General features: G+C 40.8%; 1 protein-coding gene across 8 annotated transcripts in view; it reads left to right on the top strand.

Moving 5' to 3' along the window:
- Positions 1-25853, top strand: part of LOC132380127 (myosin-10) — a 171915-nt gene that overhangs the window by 142939 nt on the left and 3123 nt on the right. For 4 of the 8 annotated variants that reach the window (XM_059948721.1, XM_059948722.1, XM_059948723.1 and 1 more), the window contains 11 exons: positions 100-252; positions 4998-5246; positions 5579-5791; positions 6886-7098; positions 8495-8656; positions 8875-9003; positions 10679-10767; positions 12132-12255; positions 13880-14088; positions 15925-16033; positions 21902-22074. In XM_059948721.1, coding sequence (XP_059804704.1) covers positions 100-252; positions 4998-5246; positions 5579-5791; positions 6886-7098; positions 8495-8656; positions 8875-9003; positions 10679-10767; positions 12132-12255; positions 13880-14088; positions 15925-16033; positions 21902-22074 — 1823 coding nt within the window. The other 4 variants (XM_059948724.1, XM_059948727.1, XM_059948728.1 and 1 more) reach the window with 4 other exon arrangements.

Genomic DNA, 25853 nt, shown 5'->3' on the forward strand with positions numbered 1-25853 from the left:
GCCACAACTGGTGTCTATGCATTAATCACCTTTTTCATTTGAATTATTGCACTAATTTGGTAATGAGATGTTTAACTACCTTTGCATTGTGCTTGATAGGAACTGCTTCAAGAGGAGACACGGCAGAAACTGAACCTCAGCAGTCGCATTCGACAGCTGGAGGAAGAGAAGAACAATCTCCAAGAGCAGCAGGAGGAAGAGGAAGAAATGAAGAAGAACCTTGAGAAACAGCTGGCTGCTCTCCATACGCAGGTTAGCTTTTGGACCCTCTGGAGGGAACTGCTGCAGTGATTACTGGTCCTTGGCAGTAGATTCTGTATGAATGTCTATTAACGAATTAAACAAGCCCGGAACTGCTTTGATGCTAGTTCAAATAAAAATAATCAAAATGCTTTAAAAAGGAAGGTTAACAAACTTTTTTCACCCTGTTTAGTGAATAGAGTATCAGACTGCAAATTATTCTGAAAACAATACTGAGAATTTTTGATCTTTTGCTTTGTCTCCAGGAAGTACAACTGACTTTGAAGTAATTTTTTTAACCCCCCCCATCCATTTGTGAAGTAATAAAATATTGGAAATACAATTTGACAGTCAAAATAACCTTTTTAAATACACAGACCCTATATAATGTTACCTGCATAGCACTGTTTTGATACATTGCAATTGTTCAATTCTTTATTGAAATTTTTTTAAATTGACCAAAGTTCATTCTAACACTTAAAACTTCTCAGGAGCAGCCACCATTACAGTAAACATTCAATCAGCCAATGAGGGTGCTTTGCATACGCTTTGAGCCTCTCACAGCCAAGCGCGTATTAGTTCAAGCTCTGCCTTCCCCGCATGTGTAAACATTCTTGCTCCCTTGCCAGTTGATTCCTTTGTTTTCACTGATCATGTCTGGAAAGTGGTCTGCAGCTTCCAGTGAGGGTGGTACATCTCAGGTGTCTCGGAAAAGCATCAGCATGGATGTGAAACTGCAAGTGATACGGTGTTTGGAAGCTGGTGAGCATCAGACTGATGTAGACACCTCTTTGAAGTTGGCCACAATCAACAATCAGAACAATTATTAATAAAAAGTAGATAAGATGAAAGCTTCTGCAACCACAACCTCAGAATTATCATATAACCATATAACAATTACAGCACAGAAACAGGCCATCTCAGCCCTTCATTACTCTCCTGCCCATATACCTATCCAATTTTACTTTAAATGACAAAATCAAACCTGCCTCTACTGGAAGCTTATTCCACACAGCTACCACTCTGTGAGTAAAGAAGTTCCCCCTTGTGTTACCTCTAAACTTTTGCCCCCTAACTCTCATGTCCTCTTGTTTGAATCTCCCCTACTCTCAATGGAAAAAGCCTATCCACGTCAACTCTATCTATCCCCCTCATAATTTTAAATACCTCTATCAAGTCCCCCGTCAACCTTCTACACTCCAAAGAATGAAGACCTAACTTGTTCAACCTTTCTCTGTAACTTAGGTGCTGAAAGCCAGGTAACATTCTAGTAAATCTCCTCTGTACTCTCCCTATTTTGTTGACATCTTTCCTATAATTCGGTGACCAGAACTGTACTCAATACTCCAAATTTGGCCTCACCAATGCCTTGTACAATTTCAACACTACATCCCAATTCCTATACTCAATGCTCTGATATATAAAGGCCAGCATACCAAAAGCTTTCTTCAACACCCTATCCACATGAGATTCGACCTTCAGGGAACTATGCACCATTATTCCTAGATAACTCCGTCCAACTGCATTCTTCAATGCCATACCATTTACCATGTATGTCCTATTTGGATTATTCCTACCAAAATGTAGCACCTCACACTTATCAGCATTAAACTCCATCTGCCATCTTTCAGCCCAATCCTCTAACTGGCCTAAATCTCTCTGCAAGCTTTGAAAAACGACTTCATTATCCACAACACCAACTACCTTAGTATTATCTGCATGCTTACTAATCCAATTTATGACCCCATCATCCAGGTCATTAATGTATATGACAAACAACATTGGACCCAGTACAAACCCCTGGTCACCGGCTTCCAACTTGACAAACAATTATCCACCACTACTCTTTGGCATCTCACATCCAGCCACTGTTGAATCCTTTTTACTACTTCAATATTAATACCTGACGATTAAACCTTCCTAACTAACCTTCCGTGTGGAACCTTGTCAGAGGCCTTACTGAAGTCCACATAGACGACATCCACTGCTTTACCCTCGTCAACTTTTACAGTAACCTCTACAAAAAATTCAGTAAGATTTGTCAAACATGACCTTCCACGCACAAATCCATGTTGACTGTTCCTAATCAGATCCTGTCTATCCAGATAATTATATATACCATCTCTAAGAATACTTTCCATTAATTTACCCACCACTGACATCAATCTTACAAGCCGATAATTGCTACGTTTACACTTAGAACCCTTTTTAAACAATGGAACCACATGAGCAATATGCCAATCCTCCGGCACCATCCCCGTTTCTAATGACATTTGAAATATTTCTGTCAGAGCCCCTGCTATTTTTACACTAACTTCCCTCAAGGTCCTAGGAACATCTTGTCAGGATCCGGAGACTTAACCACTTCTATATTCTTTAAAAGTGCCAGTGCTTCCTCTTCTTTAATCATAGTTTCCATAACTACCCTACTTGTTTCCCTTGCCTTACACAATTCAATATCCTTCTCCTTAGTGAATACCAAAGAAAAGAAATTGTTCAAAATCTCCCCCATCTTTTAGCTCCACACATAGCTGTCCACTCTGATTCTCTAAGGGCGAATTTTATCCCTCACTATCCTTTTGCTATTAATTTAACTGTAGAAACACTTTGGATTTATTTTCACCTTACTTGCCAAAGCAACCTCATATCTTTTAGGTTTTTTAATTTAAGATTCTTTTTACATTCTTTATAATCCTCAAGTACCTCATTTTTTCCATGCTGCCTATATTTTTTGTAGATCTCTTTTTCTGAACCAAGTTTCATCAATGAAGGTGACTCATTTAAGGAGCCATTTACCTGGAAAAAAAATGGAAAATAGACAACATGTACAAATGGATGAACAAACACAATGAAAGATGCCCCTAAGCCAGCTGATAATGGAAAAGGCAAGAAACATCTTCAATCATATTCAAGAAGATATGTCAGTAACATTCACAGTCAGCAGAAGTTGGTTTGATAGATTTAAACAGTGCAGTAACTTCCACAGCGTGCGTATCTCTGGTGAAGTAGCTAGTGCAGACAATAAGGCAGCCCAGGATTTTCCTGCAACATTAAAGGCCATAATTGCAAGGGATGATTATCCTCCCGAGCTTGTCTTGAATGTGGATGAAAGGGGCCTATTCTGGAAAAGAATGTCTTCTCTACTTTCATCTCCTGAGAAGAGAAACTTGCATCTGGTTTCAAGACTACAAAGGACCGGGTAACTCTTGCTAGGAGGCAATGCTAAAAGTGACTTTAAGTTGAAGCCTATGATTGTGTATCATTCTGCAAAACCAAGAGTAAGAAAGGTAATTTGAAGTCAAGTCTACCAGTGATTTGAAAATCTAACAAGGCAACCTGGGTGATGATTGATGTTTTTCAAAATTGATTTGTTTCACAACTTTGTCCAGCGGTGAAGCACTATTGTGAGGAGCAAGATTTTGAACCTGAACCATTATTGGTGCCTGATAATGCCCTGAGAATCTAGGTACACTTTGGACCTACATTCCTGTAGAAGTGGTTTACCTTCCATCCAATACCACTTCATTGCTCCAACCATTGGATCAAGGAGTAATATCGAATTTTACCTTTGCACATTCAAGCAACTTGTAAAGGAAACAAAAGGTCAAGACAAACAATCCAGCAGGTAATTTCTGGAAAAACTACAACGTCACGAAATCTATAGACAATATCAGAGCAGCCTGGGATGAAGCAACTTCAAACTGCATGAACGGTGTTTGGAGGAAGCTAAGACCTGAAGAATGCAATGATATCCTAGGATTTTAGGCAGAGCCAGTCATCCAAAACACCGTTGACTGGCCAGTGAAGCAGGAGTAGGGGATGTTGAAGAGTTACTCCATTCTCATGTTGAGAGGCTTAACGAAGAAATTTGAGAATTGGCAGAGCTACACATCCTGGGTGGATCTGAGGACACGGATGGAGAAGAGGAAATGCCAGCAAGAAACCTCACCACAAAACTCCTCAGTATAGCATCACAACGATCGCACAAATCATGGACCATTTCATCGATAATGACCCTGACTGGGAGTGAAGCAGTAAGAGAGGTATTCTCGACATGATTTCCTGCTACCGCGAACTGCTTCATGAGAGGAAATTTAAGAAAAGGCCGTCAAATCTCGATGCCTACATGAAGAAACCAAAGTTGGAGGAGAATCCACACAAAATGCTGGTGGAACACAGCAGGCCAGGCAGCTTCTATAAGGAGAAGCACTGTCAATGTTTCAGGCCAAGACCCTTCGTCCTGACCCGAAATGTCGACAGTGCTTCTTATAGATGCTGCCTGGCTTGTTGTGTTCCACCAGCATTTTGAGTGTGTTTGAATTTCCAGCATCTGCAGATTTCCTCGTGTTTGGAGGAGAGCCCTGCAGGCTGGCTCCTCCTCTAAGACATATACCACTCGCTTTCCTCCGCTGGTGCCGTGTTGTTTTGCTGCTCCACTGTTGTATGTGATAGGCCTATTTGCGTGCTTGTTATTCCACAAATTGTTTATACATAAAATAATCATTTCCGGTTTGATTTTTTTAAAATTAAGCACACATCTCTATTTGCGTAATGGTTCAACGACTCTGCATAGCGCTCCCCCACCGAGGAACACCTCAGAGTTAAAGAGGGTCAGAGTGTATTATTTAATTTTTATTTTTCTTGTAATTGCCTCATCTTTGCAGTTCAGAGCCAAAATCATGGCATAACGAATGTATTTCTTTGAATTCCAGAAAAAGATGCCAGGTGCATAAACCAATGTAACTTTTTAATTTCAGCTGGTTGACGCAAAGAAGAAAGTGGATGAAGATGTGGCAACGATAGATGGCCTAGAAGAGGCCAAAAGGAAACTTCTGAAAGATGTGGAAGCTATCACTCAACGCTTTGAAGAAAAAGCAGTAGCCTTTGATAAAATGGAGAAAACCAAAAACCGTCTACAACAGGAACTTGACGATCTGTTGGTGGACCTTGACCATCAACGTCAAATTGTCTCCAACCTTGAGAAAAAACAGAAGAAATTTGATCAGGTATTTTTAGTTGACTAAAGTGTGCCACCAATGACTTTTTTAAACCCCAAAATGGTAACGTATTTAACAATTTTATGGGTCTGCAGTCGTCGGTTAAAAGGCTCAAATATACAGTATGTTCCTTCTGGACTCTGTAGTTTTATGGGTTTTTCTATTCTTGGCCTCGGCCTGAATCATAATTCAGTTGAAAATGTTAATTGGAAAGAGCTGAAGAGAATTAAAACTAGTTTAAAACGAACACTTCATGGATTTGTAAATATTCTGTAGTTGATTTAAATTTTATAAATTATTGCAAAATTGTGATTTCAAGTGAGTTTTGCTTTGTTGGTCAGATGTTGGCTGAGGAAAAGAATATTTCTGCACGAAATGCCGAGGAAAGGGATCGAGCCGAGGCTGAAGCTAGAGAAAAGGAGACCAAAACCCTGTTGTTAACCCGAGCACTGGATGAGGCTCTTGAAGCTAAAGAAGAATTGGAGAGACACAACAAGCAACTCCGTACTGAAATGGAGGACTTAATGAGTTCCAAGGATGATGTGGGCAAGAATGTAAGTTGACACAACCACATTAATGCTTAATTCAAATACTTGGGTATATCTATCTAACCTTAATGTGATTTTGTGCAACCATCAGCAGTTGGGTTATAGTGATTTTAAAATGGTATCCCAAATGGACTGAATGTGGGCTTCCTGTCACAAGACTATTTGTCATCTCCATGTGATTCTGTTGCTGCACCTGTCCATACACCATTAGGATTTTATATGAAACTTAAGGAACGAAGCCTTCTCTGTATGGTTGGTTGCCTTTAAGTTTGGTGTAGAACTATTTTATTTCAATTTCATTGTTTTTTTAAAAATTGTATGAATAGCAGTAGGCTGAGCACAAATATTTTGACATGGGCATCAAATTTTTTTAAACGAGCAAATTACATTGGGGGAACAGAAGATTCAAGATGAAAAACAGAAAATGACCTTTCCAATAGAAGTCATCTGAATAAATATAACTTGATTAATCCTCTTATCCTAATTTTTCTCTATCAGTTGAGTAGAACAATTTCAATGGGTTATAATTGGTATTTAATTTTTAGTATTTCTCAAAACTTTAAAAATAATTGAACTAGTTGTTCTCCTGGCATTCTACCTATTGCTGAGTGCAATTTGAGTTTGATTGTACAGATGTGATATTTTTCTAATCTTTGCTTTGTCTGAAGTTGAAGCCGCAAGTGGTTCCCTTGCAGTATAGGACACAACCCTGATGAGATAAAAATACCTCTGGTTAAAATATTTTTTTTATTTTCATATTATTACAGTAAAGTTTAAGGTTAGGTACTGAAAGAATATTAGATGGTAATTGTACTTCTAAAATTAAGTAGGAAAATGTTTCAAATACTCTGGTTTTAGTGTGATACGGATGAATTCAAAGGCTAGTATAGATAGATTAGATGGAAATTTGCACACTTGATTTTAAGATCATTTAACATCACCTTGTGAATTACTGCTTTGTTCAAATGTAACAAAGGAAGGTGAAATTTCCTCAGTTTGTGGATTCTAGCTCCTGGAAAAGCAATGTAGGACCTTGAAGTGGATGGGGAGTTGACCAATAAATAAATGTACCTGATCGATCTGGTCTTTTATTTGGGAAGGTGCATGAACTTGAGAAATCCAAGCGGGCCTTGGAACAACAAGTGGAGGAGATGAGGACTCAGCTTGAGGAGTTGGAGGACGAGCTGCAGGCTACTGAAGATGCCAAACTTCGTTTGGAGGTCAATATGCAGGCCATGAAGGCACAGTTTGAGCGAGACCTGCAGGCCCGGGATGAACAGAATGAAGAGAAAAAGAGAATGTTAGTTAAACAGGTAAGTTCTTTATCAGAAGGTGTCTTCCTCATCAATATCCTGTTCACTAATACAAAATCACTTGCGGAAGTAAATGAAGCATTAGTTGACAAAACTCCGAATCGAGTTGTAGAACATCAGCAGTTCTAGTAAGCACTGTGCCACAATATTAAATTAGCGTAAGTGGCAGAAGGCTCTCCTGCAACTAGTTTCACCAGGTTCTCGGTTGACATTTTCATTTGTATATAACTTTGTAGGGGAAGAACATCCAGCTTTTTGCTAGAAGTCATTTACATACAAGTGGCTTCAACTTCCTGACCTCTGGCTAGGACTAAAGGTAGAATTGAGTGCTTATCAATTATTAATTTGCCTTGTGCATCAGTCTATAGTCTGTACTAGTTCACTTCGGAAGCCCATTCTCCACTTTTTGTGGATGTTCCTAAATCATCAGATGCTTCGATCTGCTTCAGGTGGAGCCTTTGATCTTAAATATTTTGACATGGTCAACAATGTTGGAATGTGCTGTTCTCAATAATTTCTTTAACCATTGATGGGTAATTTCAGATGAGCTAAATGGTTACCTGAGTTTTGGGATTCCAGTCTAATTAATGTGCAATTTAATAGCTATTGAGTTATTTACCACGATTCAGTTATTTGGTCTTGCTGGGTTTCTGGAGAGCTTAAGTTAATTATAGAGTATTCATAAATTTGGGTTGTAAGTATCCATTGCGGGGGGTAGGGTGTTGTGGGGGGAGCCCTTCAGTTTATATTTAACTCAGCTGTCAATACCAGACACTTGAAACAAAGGGCCAAGCATTAAGCTGGGGATTTGGGGCATAGGCCATTTCACAAGGCCTAAATTAAATACCTTTAATAGCTTTCAGCTGAATGTGACAGCATGTGGAGTGCAGGTGCTTTGTGAGAATTGTAACAACTGAATCTGCATCTGAACCAATCCATTGTTAGTGGCACGAAGATTGACAGTCTTTGGCAGAGTGAATGATTAGTTTTTGGTGGCTGGAACAAAGTCCCCATTATAGTTATGTTCATAGTGAACTCCCTTTTTGCTCCACATTATGATTACTCTAGCAGATATTGGAGAAAACTGGCAAGAATTATCTTGGAACTGCACATTTTAGTTCAACTGTTCAAGTGGTTTGTCATTAGGCCATTTAACACTAATGTTCTAATCATTCCAATTAAGACCTTGCTCCTGTTGATAAATAGGACAGAATTGTAATAGTGAAATTAGGAACAAATGTGGTTTTACCTTTGAACCTTTCAGCATTGAAGTAGCACTAGAATAAACAGCATTAGACCTGGACTTTGTAGATGGTCAGTTTACTATGAGGTTGGAGTTAGTGATGCTTGGAGCGAGGCATTTGCAATTCACTAATGTCATTATTGCTTGCTATAGGTTCGTGAGCTTGAAGCAGAGCTGGAGGATGAACGGAAACAGCGGGCACAAGCAGTGTCTGCAAGGAAGAAGCTGGAGATGGATTTGAAGGATCTGGAAGCACAAATTGAGGCAGCAAATAAAAGTCGTGAAGAGGCAATTAAACAACTCCGAAGACTTCAAGTAAGTCACTTTAAACTTCCACAATTATAGTTTACTTCTGCAAAGGAAGAGATCCCGGCTGTTAATGAAGTTAAAGATTTTCCACCACTACAGAATGCAGTTTATAATACATAGTAATGATTGTATAGTTCATAGACAGTAAATTGCACTAAAGTTATGCATAGTTCATTGTCAGATGAACTTGAAGGAAGATTTAAACAAATTCACACCTTTTTCAGGCACAGATGAAAGATTACCAGCGTGAGCTAGAAGAGGCTCGTGTTTCCAGAGATGAGATCTTTGCACAGTCAAAGGAGAATGAAAAGAAGCTGAAGAGTCTAGAAGCAGAAATTCTGCAGCTTCATGAGGTTTGTCACAGTACTTTCACTTACTTGGACGTCAACCAGGCCAAGGAGAAATATCACACTTATTAGTGCAGATAATGCAAGTTTGAGAAGAGAAATTACCAATCTGGGGCAACCACATAAACAGAATTGTTTATCTAACTGCAAGATTTTGGAAATAAACTAAGAGCTAGTGAAATGAGATGAAGCTGTCTGTGTTGGACTTGTAACAGGGCAAACTATAGTGAGATATAGCTGATTAAATTATGATCAATAAACTGTTCCTTTTTTAAAAATCTTGTAAAACAGTATGACCCAAACCAAATCCATAGCAGCAGCCTTTAAAATTCAGTGACTAATAACTTAATATCTGCATGGAAGTCGGTTGGTTCGTACTCTGCATGGAGGTCAGTGACCAGTGGTGTTCCCGGAGATCTGTTCTGGGACCCCTACTCTTTTGTCCAGGTCATTTATAAAAAAAATCACAAAAAGTAGAAGGGTGGGTTAGTAAGTTTGCTGATGACACGAAGGTTGGGGGTGTTGTGGATATCCTGGAGGGTTGTTGGAGGTTACAGCGGGATGCAGAACTGGGCTGAGGTGGCAGATGGACCAACCCAGGTAAGTGTGAAGTGGTTCATTTTGGTAGGTCCAATTTGAAGACAATAGAATATAAATGGTAAGTTTCTTGGCAGAGTGGAGGATCTGAGAGATCTTGGGCTCCGTGTCAATAGGACACTCAAAGCTGCTTCCACAGGTTGTCTTTATTAAGAAGGCATATGGTGTGTTAGCTTTCGTCAGCCGTGGGACTGAGTTCAAGAGCCGAGAGGTAATGTACAGCTGTATAAGCCCTTAGTCACTCCCCACTGGAGTACTGTGTTCAGTTCTGGTTGCTTCACTACAAGAAAGATGTGGATACTATAGACAGAATGCAGAGGAGACTTACATGGGTGTTGTCTGGGTTGCAGGGTGTATCTTATGAGAATAGGTTGAGTGTACTTGGCCTTTTCTCCTTGGAGTGATGGAGGATGTGAGGTGACCTGATAGAGATGTACAAGCTGATGAAGGACATTGATTATGTGGATAGCCAGAGGCTTATTCCCAGGGCTGAAATGGCTAACACAAGGGGGCATAGTTTTAAGGTGCTTGGAAATGGGTACTGAGGGGATGTCAGAGGAAATTTTTTTTCCCCCAGAGTGGAGGGTGCGTGGAATCTACTGGTGGCGGTGGTGGAAGCAGATACAATATGGTCTTTTAAGAGCCTCTTGGATAGTGCACCGGTCTATCGCGAGGTTAACCCCCTGCATTTTGCGGGTACCCATTTTCAGCTGGGTAGACTGGAGCAATGTGTGGTTAAGTACCTCGCTCAAGGATACAACACACTGCTTCGGGTGGGGCTCGAACTCACAACCTTCAGATCGCTAGTCCAAAGCCTTAACCACCTGGCTACATGCCACACACTCTGGATATATGGAACCAAGATAAGTGAATGGAGCCACTTAAGGCAGGATCCCAACTGATGGAACACATTAATCGCTTTAAAGCTTGATGTGCATTTAAGGAAATTTATTGCAATACTGATTTGCTCACAAGAGCTGTTAATTTTTAGTTGGTTGCTGTATGATATGTCTAGTGTCGCTGGAGATCATTGCTTTATTGTCTTTGAGCCTTGCGTGGAGCTGAACTTAGCACTGTTTTGCAGGAGCTGGCTGCTTCGGAGCGAGCACGTCGCCATGCAGAGCAGGAACGTGATGAGCTGGGAGATGAAATTGCAAACAGCACATCTGGAAAGTAAGGAAGTGTAACATTGGCCCATTACCCCAGTTCTTAATATAAACTGCTTTACATAGAGCAATTGATTTACTGCGACTTAAATTAAATGTAGTTCATGTGTCAACAGCAAGAAAGTCTGGGTTGAATATCTCCAGAGTTTGCAATTGCCTGAACATACCCAGCTGCAAGATGCTTATAAAGGGAGCCAAGCTGGTCCAAGCTTTGATTTTTCTCAGGGGTTTGCGAGCATCTATTGAGTAAAGCTCAAAGTAGTAGCTGATTTCAAGATTGACTTTTAGTTGTAACGTTAATATTTTATTTAATTTCCCTCTGCAGGTTTATCACTAAAACTGGGGTACTCTGCTTAGTATAACACAAGTAGCATTTGGACATTGCAGGATATTTGGTTATTTTGCTTGTCCAAAGCCTTTATTTTCCTCCTAGAATGTTGCTGTCCTCTATTTAGTTCCAGATACCAGTACTGCTTCCCAAATATCATGTCTTTTGTAGATGACTAGACTTCTGATTTGGTCTTTTCATTGGAAACAACAGGACTTACTGTGAAACAGTATTCCAACATAGAAATTCTGAGCCCGTAACTATCTCATTCAAGTTGCATGGAAGCGCACTAGAAAAGGTGGGAGCAGGAGGTGTGCGGGAAAGCTGTATGTAAGCACAGCATTTCTTGCGGTTACTGATGGACATTGGTGCTTATTTTCCTCAGCCTTGTCGATCAATCAACCTGTCTCTCAGTCAAACGCGGCAACCGTAATTATTTTTGTAAGAAAATATATACTTGTACATTTGGCAGGATCTAATTGCTGCAAATGCCCTAGCTACCAGTAAATTTCAGAATTGTGAGTTGCCTTTACGTTTAAAAGCACAAAATCTGGATTGTACAATTCCTCTTCCTTGCAGTGATTTTCCAGTTTAGTGTTTGTGTTTGCTTTACTTAAAATATAAAGAATGTGCAGTGAGTGATGGGTTAGTTGGCTTTGTATTTTTTTGTATAATCCATATTCTACGGTGTCTAATCTGATAACGTGGAAATTAGATAATTTACCCAAGTATTGCTCACTTGGTCAGTGTATCAGCGTATTGGAACCTGGTTAAATAATTGCTTAGCCTGAAATCAAATTCACTATGTCGTCACTACCTCCTCCCATAGATGCTGTGTGGCCTGCTGAGTTCCGCCAACATTTTGTTTTTATCTAATTTTGAGTAGCTTTATCTTCAAAATAGAACATTCAAGTCCACAGCCAGTCACAGTTTCTGAGCCCTAGGACCACATTTGAAACTTAAAATCCATTTAAACCAAATTGGTGTCTTAGATGTGCGAGAAATTGAATTCTAGCGTAAACTTGCCCGTCGTGGTTCTGCAGGTCTGCTTTGCTGGATGAGAAGCGCCGTCTGGAGGCTCGTATTGTCCAGTTAGAGGAAGAGCTTGAAGAAGAACAGAGCAATACAGAGCTTCTGAACGATAGATTCCGAAAGACCACAATGCAGGTTTGACATTGGTTGATTAAAGTTAGTTATATAGCTTGCCTCTGGAAATATTCTGTTGTCATTCCCTTTAGTCTTTGATGTCATTTACTTCAGAAATCATACTTGAATATAGGCACTGAGCCAATAGATTGAAATGCGGTTTGCATGCTAGACAGTTCCAACCCATTTGTGCTTTTCCCTATACCTGCTTGGTCCTGAATGCAATTAAATGTTCGTAATTTCTAGAAAGGGTGAAGTGAAATACTAGCAATTTTGCTCCGTTTTTAAGCAGCTGCACAGTTTTTCAGCGGCTTTTGGTGGAATGGTAGTTGCCAATTTCTGCTTGAAGCAGCCCAGGTGCCCTGGTTGAAGGTGGCTATCACCCACTTTCTGGTGAATGAACTGGTTGCTTTCAAAATGCCCTGGAGCAATAACTCAAAATTTAAAGTACATTTATTATCGAGGTATGTCTGCAGGGTACAACCCTGAGATTCATCTTCCCCACACAGCCATGAAACAAAGAAAACCACGGAACCCATTCACAGAAAAATTTCAAGTACACCTCACATGCAAAAAAAAATCATACAGATGTCAAAAAATACGAGTGAAAAAAATTTTCAAATTATTACGTATATAATTATTTATTTTGGATACTGTATATACCAAAAGACAACATGAGAATTAGAATCCCGTTGATTCAGCTTTCAAGAACTCATCAACTCGTGTTCCTGATATGTATTGCTTGTGTATTTGTTTTTATTATTTTGTAATTGCAGAGTTTATTGTCTTGGAACATTGTCCATCCTTTTGGGTGTAGTCTTCCAATAATTCTATTGTGCTTGTATTTACTGTGAATGCCCAAGAGAACATTAATCTCAAGGTTGTTTATGGTGACATATAGCTACTTTGATAATAAATTAACTTTGAGCTTTGAGAAGTCATCCCACCTTGGAAACCAAAATCTCATTTGCCCAGCTCTTTCTCACATTTGGCCTGAGTATTTTGTGGAAATCTGATTAGAAGGGGATTTTGACTGGTGAACTGCTATCAGAATCTTCCTTCAGGTCACCACGAAATTATTTTTGAATTTAAGTGAGTTAAGTTGGCTCTGTGTTGATCTTATTCCATGCCATCCGTTATCTTCCGATTTCAGCTGGCCACAGCATTCTTTTGCTAAGTCAAAACATTCAGCTTCACTTTGATATATTTAGCTTATCAAGGTTCTGCAAGCCAGCAGGATATTGTAACATAGACCATACAGATAGTGAACAGTTGTTGGAAGTAAAAGGAAGGTTATTCAGAGTTCAAACATGAAAAATAATTTACAGCAGTGGACATTCAATTTTATGCACTTCAGATAACATTTAGTTATTTGCTCGCGATAAAATTTAGTCTGTTTGCTTCCTTTCTCCAAACTTATTTCAATGCAACTTGTAAGATTTAAGGAGGTTGTATCGCTTGCCAAGAGTCAACTTGGCCAGCACAACATCACTTTGCTGGATCATTGCTAACATTCAAGCCAAAGACTTGGCAATTGTGAATCTTTTGCCAAAGGGAAACTTGGCAATTATGACACTTATGAAAGACAAAATCTTACATTTCTGACACATAATCTATTTGCTGTGGTGTGACTTTTTTGTGGCAGGTCGAAACTCTGAATTCAGAACTTGCGAGCGAGCGCAGTGCCGGTCAGAAGAGCGAAAACGCACGGCAACAACTTGAGCGCCAGAATAAGGAGCTAAAAGCCAAGCTTCAAGAGCTGGAGGGATCGGTCAAGTCCAAATTCAAGTCAACAATTTCAGCACTGGAAGCTAAGATAACACAGCTGGAGGAGCAGCTTGAACAGGAAGCAAAGTAAAATGGCTATTCAATTTAACAAAAGCGGTAGATGTATGGTTCCATGGAGTCTCACTTGACAGTTTAGTGATGCAGTGAATAGTCCACCAAACACCAGAAAATTAAAGTGGCTGCTTGAGTTTAACTAATGTGCAAAAATAATCCTTGGGTATATTTTTTAATCTCCCAGAGGTCTGTATTTCAGTTCTGAAGTGCATTTGACAACTGGGGCCCCAACTCAAACTGCCAGCTTGTGAAGTGGAGAAGAGAAGCAGTTTCCTTTATTCCAGAAATTGGGGTGGGGGGGGGTGCTTTTTTGGGCCACGAGTAATAATTGGCATGTTTTCAGAGTTGGATTGTGATTATTGTACTGGATGACAAAATGGAGATGATAGCATTTTGGCAGTGCTCGAAAGCATGCCAAAGGGATTCAGCAGGAGGCTGACAATGCAGGGCTTTAGTTACAAAGTGAGATTTGGTAGATTGGGATTGTTCTTGCTTGACTGTGGAGTGATCTTGTAGAAGTTCATAAAGTCATGAAGGCTGTACAGTCTTTCTCCAAGGATAAGGGAGTCACAAGCTAGAAGACATGGGTTTAAGATGAGAGCGGCAATATTGAAGGAAGATCTGAGAGACTAGGTTTTCCACACAGAGGGTGGGGGATATTTAGAACAAACTGCCAGAAGAAGTGGAGGCAGATACAATCAGCGTTTTTTTTAAAAAAAAAGCATTTGGACAGGGACGTGGGTTAGAAAGGAATAGAGAAAGATGGGATAAATGTGGGAAAATGGGATTAGCATAGATGAGTATCTTGTTTGTGTGGGCGATTCAGGCTGATGGGCCTGTTTCTGTGCTGTAGTGACACAGTACGATGGGATAGTTCAGAGCCACTGCCTTGTAGTACCGGCAACCTGTGTTTATCCTGGCTTCTAAAGCTGTTGGTGTGGAGTTCATAGGTTTCCGCCTGGAGCTGATGTTAATATGGGTTTAGTATAAGTGGGTGATTCGAGTTTTGAACGACTCAGTGGGCTGCAGTATGTTTCTGTGCTATATGAATCTGGCTCTAATTTTAGTTAAAAAAAAATTTAAACCTGGTGCTTTGCTTATGGTAGCTTTGTTTACATTTCATCATTAGTGGCACTCTATATTCAAACCATTAGTGGTGAAGCAGGGAAGTCATCAGGGAATAGATGTTTCATGGTTATAGTAGTTCAGAGTGGTAGAAGTTTGATTTTTTTTTGACCAACTGGCATTTAATTTTTACAATACAAATTAAAATGTGACGGGGGATCTTTCTTTTATGCACAGGTGGCTAACCCCACAGAAAATTGCATGTTTCATAGGAACTGGTGTTAAGGGATGTATATGTAGCTGGGGACAATGGGAAATGGATTAATCTATTAAATCTATTCAGTTCATTCTAGTCTGAAATATGAAATTCATTAATGTGTTGATATTCAGAAAAGTTGGAGGCACTGGAAGTTTATGAATATTTTCTCTGCATTTGTAATAGCACAGTATTTCCAAACAACTGTGTATTTAGCATTTGAACTGAAGGTTGTGAAATTTGATACTCCGAATCTAGTGAAAAGAAATCATAAGGATTTTAATTTAGTTAGTCAAAAGAGACTCGCCTCAATGCCCAAAAAAATCTGCTGAGCTAATTTCCTTCATCAGTTCATCCATTGGAATGCAATTTGTTTAGATAGGACAACTATATTCTTTGTGCTTTCGTTTATAGTGTCAGCACTCATTGGAGCTGCTACTTATTCATTTCCCTGAGCATTGCCAGTTTTTGTGCCAGTAGATTTGTTTTGACTTTTGCTTTTAAATTGGTGACTCTTTTATTTGCAGGGAGCGAGCAACAGCCAACAAGTTGGTACGCCGCACAGAGAAGAAACTGAAGGAAGTGTACATGCAGGTCGAAGATGAACGTCGACATGCTGATCAGTACAAGGAACAGGTATTGCCTCAGCTACCAGCTCTTCTCAGTATAATATTCTTCCACTAATAGTTGGAGGGTTAACTGGCCACATTAAAAGGCCCAAATGGAGAAGTAAGTGGTAGAATCTGTCAGAATACTACAATATGGACACAGGTCCATACTGATCAGAATGTCCCTCTAAACCAAGTGTCCTTCAAAAGCAATTGATAGGAATAAAATGGGTGCAATGTAGCATTATTGTAATTGGAAGATTTCTCGTTGGCATCAGCATGGTGGACACTGGCGGTGTTTCTATGCTGTATTAATGACAGTTTTTGACAAGTCAGAATGCCTTTTACAGTAGTGATAGTCTCCCCCCAGCTTGCCCATCTGTCAGTGGTATTTGAATATGTTCCATATGTAAATCTATTTTTTTTAAATGGTAGAAACATTCAATTGTTAAAACACGTGCTCATATGAAAATGGACTGTATCTGGAATTGGCCCATGTATTTGTGTGTATCTGCCATTCATTTGGCTCTGAAGACTGTAAGACTATAAAAGAAATGAGCAGAGTTGGGCCACTGAGCCCATCGTCTACTGTGCCATTCCATCATAGCTGATTTATTATCCCTTTCAACCCCATTTTCTTGCGCACTCCACATAACCTTTGCCCTCCTGACTAATCAAGAACCTGTCAATCTCCGCTTTAAATATACCCAATAACTTGGCTTCCACAGCCATCTGTGGCAATGGATTCCACAAAGTCGCTACCTTCTGATTAAAGGAATTCCTCCTGATATTTGTTGTAAATGGATACCTCTCTATTCTGAGGCTGTGCCCTCTGGTCCTAGACTCAGCCACCAGGAAATATCCTCACCACATTGGCTCTATCTAAGCCTTTCAATATTCAATAGGATTCAATGAGATCCCACCTCATTCTTCCAAACTCTGAGTACAGACCCAGAGTCATTAAATGCTCCTTGTATGTTACGCTTTCACTCCGGGACTCATTCTCTTGAGTCTCCTCTGAACCGTCTCTAATGGCAACACATCTCTCAGAGAAAGGGCCTAATCTGGCCAATGCTTTATAAAGCCCAAGCATCACATCCTTGTTCTTGTATTCTAGTCCTTGCTAACATTGCATTTTTCTTTCTTACCAGAAGCTCAAACTGGAGATCAACCTTTAATGAATTCTGCATGAGGTCTCCCCAAGTCGCTTTGCATCACTGAATTCTGCATTTTCTCCCATTTGGAAAACAGTCTTCACCTTTGTTCCTTAACAAAGTGGGTGACCAAACACTTTCCTACACTATATTCCATCAGCCACTTTTATTTTCCTGTAGATACCCTGCTTCCTCAACACTACCTGCCCTTCCATTTTTTTTCATATCATTTGCAAACTTGGCCACAAAGCGATCAGTTCTGTCATCTGAATCATTGACATATAACCAGAAAACAAGTGGTCCCAACATTGAGCCAGTGGAACACCACTACGCACTGGCAGCCAATCAGAAAGGGCCCCTTTATTCCGACTCTTTGCCTCCTGCCAATCAGCCAATCTTCTATCCACGCTAGTATCTTTCCTGTAATGCCATAGGCTCTTATCTTGTTAAGCAGCCTCATGTGTGGCATCTTGTCAAAGGCCTCCTGAAAATCCAAGAGAACAATATTCACTCACTCTCCCTTGTCTGTCCTCCGTTATTTCCTCAAAGAATTCTAACAGATTTGTTTGGCACAAATTCCCTTTAGAAAAACATGCTGACTTCGGCTTATTTTTTCATGTACATCAAATCACCCCGAACCTCACCCTTAGTAATGGCCTGCAACATCTTGTCAGCCACTGAAGTTGGGCTAACTGGCCTATAATTTCCTTTCTTCAGCCTCCCTCCCTTCTTAAAGAGTGGACTGCAATTTTCCAGTCCTCAACCATTGCAGAATCTATTGATTCTTGAAAGATCATTACTAATGGCTCCACAACCTCTTCGGCCACCTCTCTTCAAACCCTGGGATGTAGTCACAGTGATCTCTACCTCAGGCCTTTCAGCATCCCTAGCACATTATCCTTAGTAATAACCACATTAATTTCTGCCCGTTGACAGTTATGAAGTTCTAACATATTGCTGGTGTCTTCCACAGTGAAGACTGACGCACGGTACTTAAAGTTCGCCCGCCATTTCTTTGTCCCCATTACCTCCTCCAGCACCATTTTCCAGCAGTCCAATATCCACACTCGCCTCGGTTTGGGGGGGTGAGAGAAAAAATCCTCTTTTGTATTATTGGCTAGCTTACTTTCATATTTCACGTTTCTCTCATGCATTGTTTAGTTGCCTTCTGTTTTTTAAAAACTTCCCATTAATTTTTGCTGTATTATATGCCCTTTGATTTGCTTCTGTGCTATCTTTGACTTCCCTTGCCAGTCCCAGTTGCATCATCGTCCCCTTAGAACACTTCATCTTTGGGGTGTTTCTATCCTGTGCCATTCGAGTTGCTCCCAGAAACTTCAGCCATTGCTGTTCTGTCATCACTGCTAGAGTCCCTTTCCAGTCAGTTTTGGCCATCTCCTCTCCCAAGCCTCTAATTCCCTTTACTGTAATACTGATATGTCTGACTTTAGTTTCTCTCTTTTTTTTGTAATTTACTTTTTTTATTGAAGTTCATCAAATAAATATTTCCATAAGATGTATTTCAGATATTGTACATATATATCATATAGTCATATATGTGGAGATTTGTGGCATAATATTTATCAGAGGTATATTTAGAAAAGAGAAGAAAGGAAGAACAAGTGAAAGGAGAAAACTATGTTCAAACTGCAAGATGAATCCTACCACTTTATGATCGCTGCCTCCAGAGGGTTCCTTTACCATAAACTTTCTTATAAAATCTGTTTCATTACACAATACCCAATCCAGAATTGCCTTTCCCTAAGTGGGCTCAACCACAAGCTGCTCTTAAAAAGCCATCTCGTAGACATTCAACAAATTCCATCTCTTGGGATTCGGCACCAACTCAGTTTTCCCAATCTACCTGCATATTGAATATACACCATGACTATCATAATATTATCCTTTTGTTAACATGCATGTGGAAGGGCATCCAGGACATCACCAATTACAAGACAACATCACCTGACTGTGCAGGTGATGCCTCCCTCCCAAATGCGCTGAATAACTTCTACACCCAGCTTGAGGCAGAAAATGACGTGGCCGCGAGGAAGTCCACCCCTCCTACAAATGACCAGGTGCTGTGTCTCTCCGTGGCCGACGTGAGAAGAACCCTGTGCAGGGTCAACCCACGGAAGGCTGCTGGACCAGAAAACATCCCTGGTAGAGTGCTCAGAGGATGTGCAGACCAGCTAGCAGATGTTCTCACTGACATCTTCAACATCTCCCTGAGGAGCGCCACCATTCCAACGTGCTTCAAGGCCGCCACCATCGTCCCCGTGCCCAAGAAGTCTTCAGTGTCCTGCCTAAATGACTACCGTCCTGTTGCACTTACATCCATCATCATGAAGTGTTTCGAGAGGCTCTTCATGAGGCATATGAAGACCCTGCTGCCCCCCTCACTGGACCCCCTGCAGTTTGCGTACTGTCCCAACCGCTCAGCAGATGGCGACATTGCCTCCACTCTCCACCTGGACAAACAAGACACATACGTTTGGATGCTGTTCATAGACTTCAATTCAGCATTCAACACAATCATCCCTCAGAAACTGGTTGGATAGCTGAGCCTACTGGGCCTGAACACCTCCCTCTGCAACTGGATCCTAGCTTTCCTGACTGGGAGACCTCAGTCAGTCCGGATCGGGAGCAGCGTCTCCAACACCATCACACTGAGCAGGGTAGCTCCCCAGGGCTGCATGCTCAGTCCACTGCTGATCATTCTGCTGACCCACGACTGTCCTGCAACACACAGCTTGAACCATATCATCAAGTTCGTCGATGACACGACCGTGGTGGGTCTCATCAGCAAGAACGTCGAGTCAGCTTACAGAGGGGAGATGCAGCGGCTAACGGACTGGTGCAGAGCAAACAACCTGTCTCTTAATGTGAACAAAACAAAGAGATGGTTGTTGACTTCAGGAGGGCACGGAGCGACCACTCCCTGCTGAACATTGACGGCTCCTCCGTAGAGATCGTAAAGAGCACCCCTCATGCAAACTCTTCTCCCTCCTGCCATCTGGGAAAAGGCTCTGAAGCATTTGGGCTGTCATGACCAGACTATATAACAGTTTCTTCCCCCAAGCTACCAGACCCCTCAATACCCGAAGCCTGGACTGACACCTTGCTCTACTGTCCTGTTTATTGTTGTAATGCCTGCGCTGTTTTGTGCACTTTATGCAGTCCTGGGTAGGTCTGTAGTCTAGTGTAGTTGTGTGTATTTTTTTCCTCTGTTGTTTTTAACATAGTTCAGTCTAATTTTTGTAATGCCACGTAACACCATGGTCCTGAAAAACGTCTCATTTTTACTGTGTACTGTACCAGCAGTTATGATCAAAATGACAATAAAAGTTGACTTGATTTTCTTTCTTGTATTGCAATTTGTGTCCCATCTCCTGGCTCTTGTATGGAGGTCTATATATTTTATCAACAGAACCACCCCATCCTGTCTGCCTCCCTGTCCTTTGATACAATCTTAGATGTTCAGCTCCCAACTATGATCAACTTCCAGCAGAACTCAGTCATGCCTGTGATGTCATACCTGCCAATCTCTAACTGCTGCAAAATAATCTACTTTATTCTGTATACCGCATGCATTCAAATATAACCCCATCAGTCCTATATTCATCAGCCATTTTGATTTTGCCTCCCCCCACCCGTTACACTTCAGCTGACTGCAATTTTACCCTCTCATCTGCCTGTGCTTCCTCAGTCTCCATGCACACAGCATTCCAACTGCCCCATCCTCAGCCCTATCACTCCAGTTCCCATCCCCCTGCCACTGCCAAATTAGTTTAAACCCTCCCCAATATTTCAAGCACACTGCTTCTGAGCTGAGCCTGGTAAAATTTATCAGCTGCTGGAAAGTTAGTTAAAATGAGTTTGTGTTTTAATAATTGAAGTTCTTCAGATTTTTGTTTTAAAATAACAAAGGCATTCCTACTGAATCTTGGCAGAAGATCTGCTCCATGGTTCATCAGTGAGGTGCAGAATAGGTATCAGATCAGTGTTCTGTACTTTACAGTTTAAAATTGCCCTCATTTTGTTTCCTGTGTATGGTGCCTTGGCTTAATGATGTTTGCTGTGGGTTAGATTTTAATTTTGTGCTACCTTTTGAACCTTCTGTTTCTACCTTTTTTTTAAAAAAAGGAATAAGAAGTGCGGGTGGAGGATAGGAGGGGAGAGGCGTTTGTGGAAATGAGGCAGAAGCTTCAGTTGCCAGTCTCATGGTTAGATGGTGCATAGAATTTGTCATAATCAGTGTTATTATTGCTAGCATTTTGTAAAATGTTTTGTGGTAGCAGTTTCGTGCAGGACATAAGAATTTACTATGAACTATGTAAAATACAAGGCAAAAGAGGAACAGGGAGGTGTTCATGGACTGTTCAGAAATCTGCCAGAGGGGAAGAAGCTGTTCCTAATATGTTAAGTGTGGGACTTGGGGCCCCATAGCATCCTAATTGATTAATGCAAGCCTGTAGCTCTGCACAGTAACAGTATTTCAGAAGGACCTGATATATGAACCACTGTTCTGCTAATCGTGAGGTTGTCATCCTAAAACTGTCCCCGTAAAACAACAAATCCTATCCACTTGCACTTGCAAACATTACTGATTGGACCATAGAAACTTGTGGGTTGCTGGGTTGTTCAGCAGTAGGAAAAGACTAAATGAATGCTTAATGTTAAGTTTACAGGCAGAACCTGATTCCAACTTCAAAAAAGATCTGAGTTTCTTTTCTGTCCAGGTGGAGAAGTCGAACTCACGCATGAAACAACTGAAACGGCAGCTGGAAGAGGCAGAAGAAGAAGCGACCCGTGCCAACGCAGCCCGTCGGAAACTCCAGCGGGAACTGGATGATACCACTGAGACTGCCGAGGCGATGAACCGTGAGGTCAACACTCTGAAGAGCAGGCTAAGGTAAAGTTGGTGTCAACGTTTTGAGAATTTTAGCCAAAAAAAAAGTCTGGATGAGCTTCAGATGGAATTGGGAACACAGTTCTTAAATTCTACACTGTGATACTTGCCAGTTCAAAGGGCACTGTTTATCATTTGAGAAGGCTTCTGGAATTACCAATATCAATGAAATTTATGGTACAGGAAGCCATTTGGCTTGCTGTGATCTTCACACACACACACACACACACACACACACACACACACACACACACACACACACACACACACACACACACACACAATGCTGGAAGAACTCAACAGCCAGGCACCAGGCAGCATCTATGGAAAAGAGTGAATGTCTCAGGCTGAAACTCTTCATCAGGACTGGAAATGAAGGGGAAAGTTCCCTCCAGCATTTTGTGTGTGTTGCTTTGGATTTCCAGCATCTGCAGACTTTGTTTGCTGTATCTTAAGTGTGTTCCCATTATTTATCACCTTCCTTTTATCTTGTACCAGCACAACAGACCATCCAACCCATGGGTCCCGTGTCAACTCCCAGGTGAACAGACCTGTCCTTCTCCTTACTTCTGATACTCTGATTAATTGAAATCCCTTTATTAGTGGCCAATTAACCCACAGGCACATCTTTAGCGACAGAAGAAAATGGGACCTACTGGAGGAGACGTTCCACACATTTTGAAGACAGGATGGGAATTTGGATCCCTGGAGCTGAGATTCAGTAGCACCATTTGTCTCACCACTCCACCTTCAGCACACTCCTCGGGTTTCAGTCCAGATCAATAAGACCTACTTGTCAGCAAGAGTCAGTAGATGTGATCAGGCAACAAGTCCTTCAGTGCCTTCCGTACCCCTAAGATCAAGAACAGTTAACTCTCCGACAAGATGTGGTTGATTCCAGGGACACTGTGGTTCAGTTAATTACTGGAATTAATGTGTGATATAGTGTTAATTGTTGAAGCAAGCTAGTTTAACAGCAGCTTTGGGTCTCCACTAAACAGCTGCCAGTGTGTATATTTTGCTGACTGCATTATTTCAATTTGATTAACACAATTAGGCTAAGAAATGGATATGACTACTTAGTGGAGATGTATTTTTTTAAAATGTTCTTTAATCATTCTGTCTGTTCCCAGCCCCCATTCCGTGCCTCCCTTTTCTCTGCAGTAACAATTGAAAGTTGGGTAATATGGCACTATTTCAGTACTTGGGTCATTCAGCAGTACTATATGGATATTGGCCCTTCGATCCAACAAGTCCATGTTAACCATTGTGCCCACCCAACCTATCCCAATTTTTGTGTTTAGCCCCTGCTCTTCCATGTACCCATCCAAGTACTACTTAAATGATATTGTACCTGTCTCTAAGGTCTCTTTTAAATCTTTACTTGATCAACCTTGATCTCTGCTCTCTAGTGGGGAAAAGACTATTATCATCAAATTTGATGATGCTCTCGTAATTTTAAGTATTCCTTAGAGCACAGGAGAACTAGGCACAACCTTATAGAAATGAAGTCCCATTCTGGCCAACTTTTCCCATAACTCAGGCTCTTTAGTCTTTGGCAACATTCTTGTAAGTCGTCTTTGGACTTTTCAGTTTAACCAGATCCTTCCCATAACGGTGACAAACTGCATTCAGTATTTCAAGTGCAGCCTCAACAAAGACTTGTAGAACTGTAACATAATGCCCCATCTCTTATAGTCAGCTTCGTAACTAGTGAAGGCCAGCATCCTAAATGCCTTCTCAACTCCCTGAAACAAATGTTGAAATTATTATATATTTTACAACATCAGGTAGAAAAAGCTGAAGTCGAGGAGACCTATCAAAGGTGAATGTAACATTCCTGTAGCGGCAAAACTTATCCAAAATCAAAACACTTGCCTGCGACCATATGGACTGTTATACTTTCAAGATGTGCCCACAACTCCAATAATTTAATCTAAAAGTTGAACCCATTATTTGATCCTTAAAATAAAGCATCCTTACAATACAATAATGCATTGAGTGTTTTCAAGGATCAGCAAGAGATGCGACCACCACTGAGCTACAAACTGCAACGAAATAAGCAAGGTAACTTATTCCCTTTGCTTTTACCAATGTCCTCACTCATGTGACTAGTTACCATAATGAACATATAGAACAATACAGCACAGTACAGGCCCTTCAGCCCACAATGTTGTGCCGACCCTTAAACCCTGCCTCCCATATAACCCTCCACCCTTAAATTCCTCCGTATACCTGTCTAGTAGTCTCTTAAATTTCACCAGTGTATCTGCCTCCACCACAGACTCAGGCAGTGCATTCCGCGCACCAACCACTCTCTGAGTAAAAAACCTTCCTCTAATATCCCCCTTGAACTTCCCTCCCCTTACCTTAAAGCCATGTCCTCTTGTGCTGAGCAGTGATGCCCCTGGGGAAGAGTCGCTGGCTGTCCACACTGTCTATTCTTCTTAATATCTTGTACATCTCTATCATGTCTCCTCTCGTCCTCCTCCTCTCCAAAGCCCTAAATCTCTGATCACAATGCATACTCTCTAAATGAGGCGGCATTCTGGTAAGTCTCCCTTTCCATTGCATCCACATCCTTCCTATAGTGAGGCGACCAGAAATGGACACAGTACTCCAAGTGTGGCCTAACCAGAATTTTATAGAGCTGCATCATTACCCTGCGACTCTTAAACTCTATCTCTCGACTTATGAAAGCTTTCTTAACTACCCTATCTACCTGTGAGGCAACTTTCGAGGATCTGTGGACATGTACGCCCAGATCCCTCTGCTCCTCCACACTACCAAATATCCTGCCATAGTAAATGTGCAACAGAGACTACAAAGCAGAAAGAGAATAGATTCAAAGATCCTACATTTCCCATTTCTCACAAGTTCCATTATAGTGTTAGAGAAGTGCAGCACAGAAACAGTTCCTTCTGAACATCAAGCTGGACTAACTTTGTTACTCATTTGCGCACATTCTGCATATCAACTTCCTCCAGACTCCCACTCAGCTACCCACAAGGGGCACGACTTTGAGATGTGAGAAGAGACAGGTGTAAACCACCAACTTGTGTCTGTGTGGAATTAGTAAAACACCCAAGGTCAGGAGTGAACCAGAGTCACAGTCTTGACCTGTGAGGCAGTAGCCCTCCTATCTTAAACTATTAATTATCAGGTGGTATTGATGTGCATTAATTGTCACCAGAAGGAGACAAGTTATTTACAGAAATGCTTGTGATCCATGCTACTTCACATTGTTCCAGGTGAACAGATTTCAAAGATGAAACGGCTTTTTTCCCTCTGCTGGACCACAGCAATACTCTGACCAATTTTATAAGAATTAGTACACACCCATAAGTTTCCTCATTAACAAAACTGCTTTTAAACTAAAGTTTAACTATGTACAAACCCCATTTCCAGAAAAGTTGGGATATTTTCCAAAATGCAATAAAAACAAAAATCTGTGATATGTTAATTCACGTGAACCCTTATTTAACTGACAAAAGTACAAAGAAAAGATTTTCAATAGTTTTACTGACCAACTTAATTGTATTTTGTAAATATACACAAATTTAGAATTTGGCTGCAACACACTCAACAAAAGTTGGGACAGAGGCATGTTTACCATTGTGTTACATCACCTTTCCTTTTAATAACACTTTTTAATCATTTTGGAGCTGAGAATAATAATTGTAGTAGGTTTGCAATTGGAAATTTTGTCCATTCTTGCTTGATATAAGACTTCAGCTGCTCAACAGTCCGTGGTCTCCGTTGTCTGATTCTCCTCTTCATGA

This window comes from Hypanus sabinus, chromosome 23 (genome assembly GCF_030144855.1).
Source record: "Hypanus sabinus isolate sHypSab1 chromosome 23, sHypSab1.hap1, whole genome shotgun sequence".
NCBI lineage: Eukaryota > Metazoa > Chordata > Chondrichthyes > Myliobatiformes > Dasyatidae > Hypanus > Hypanus sabinus.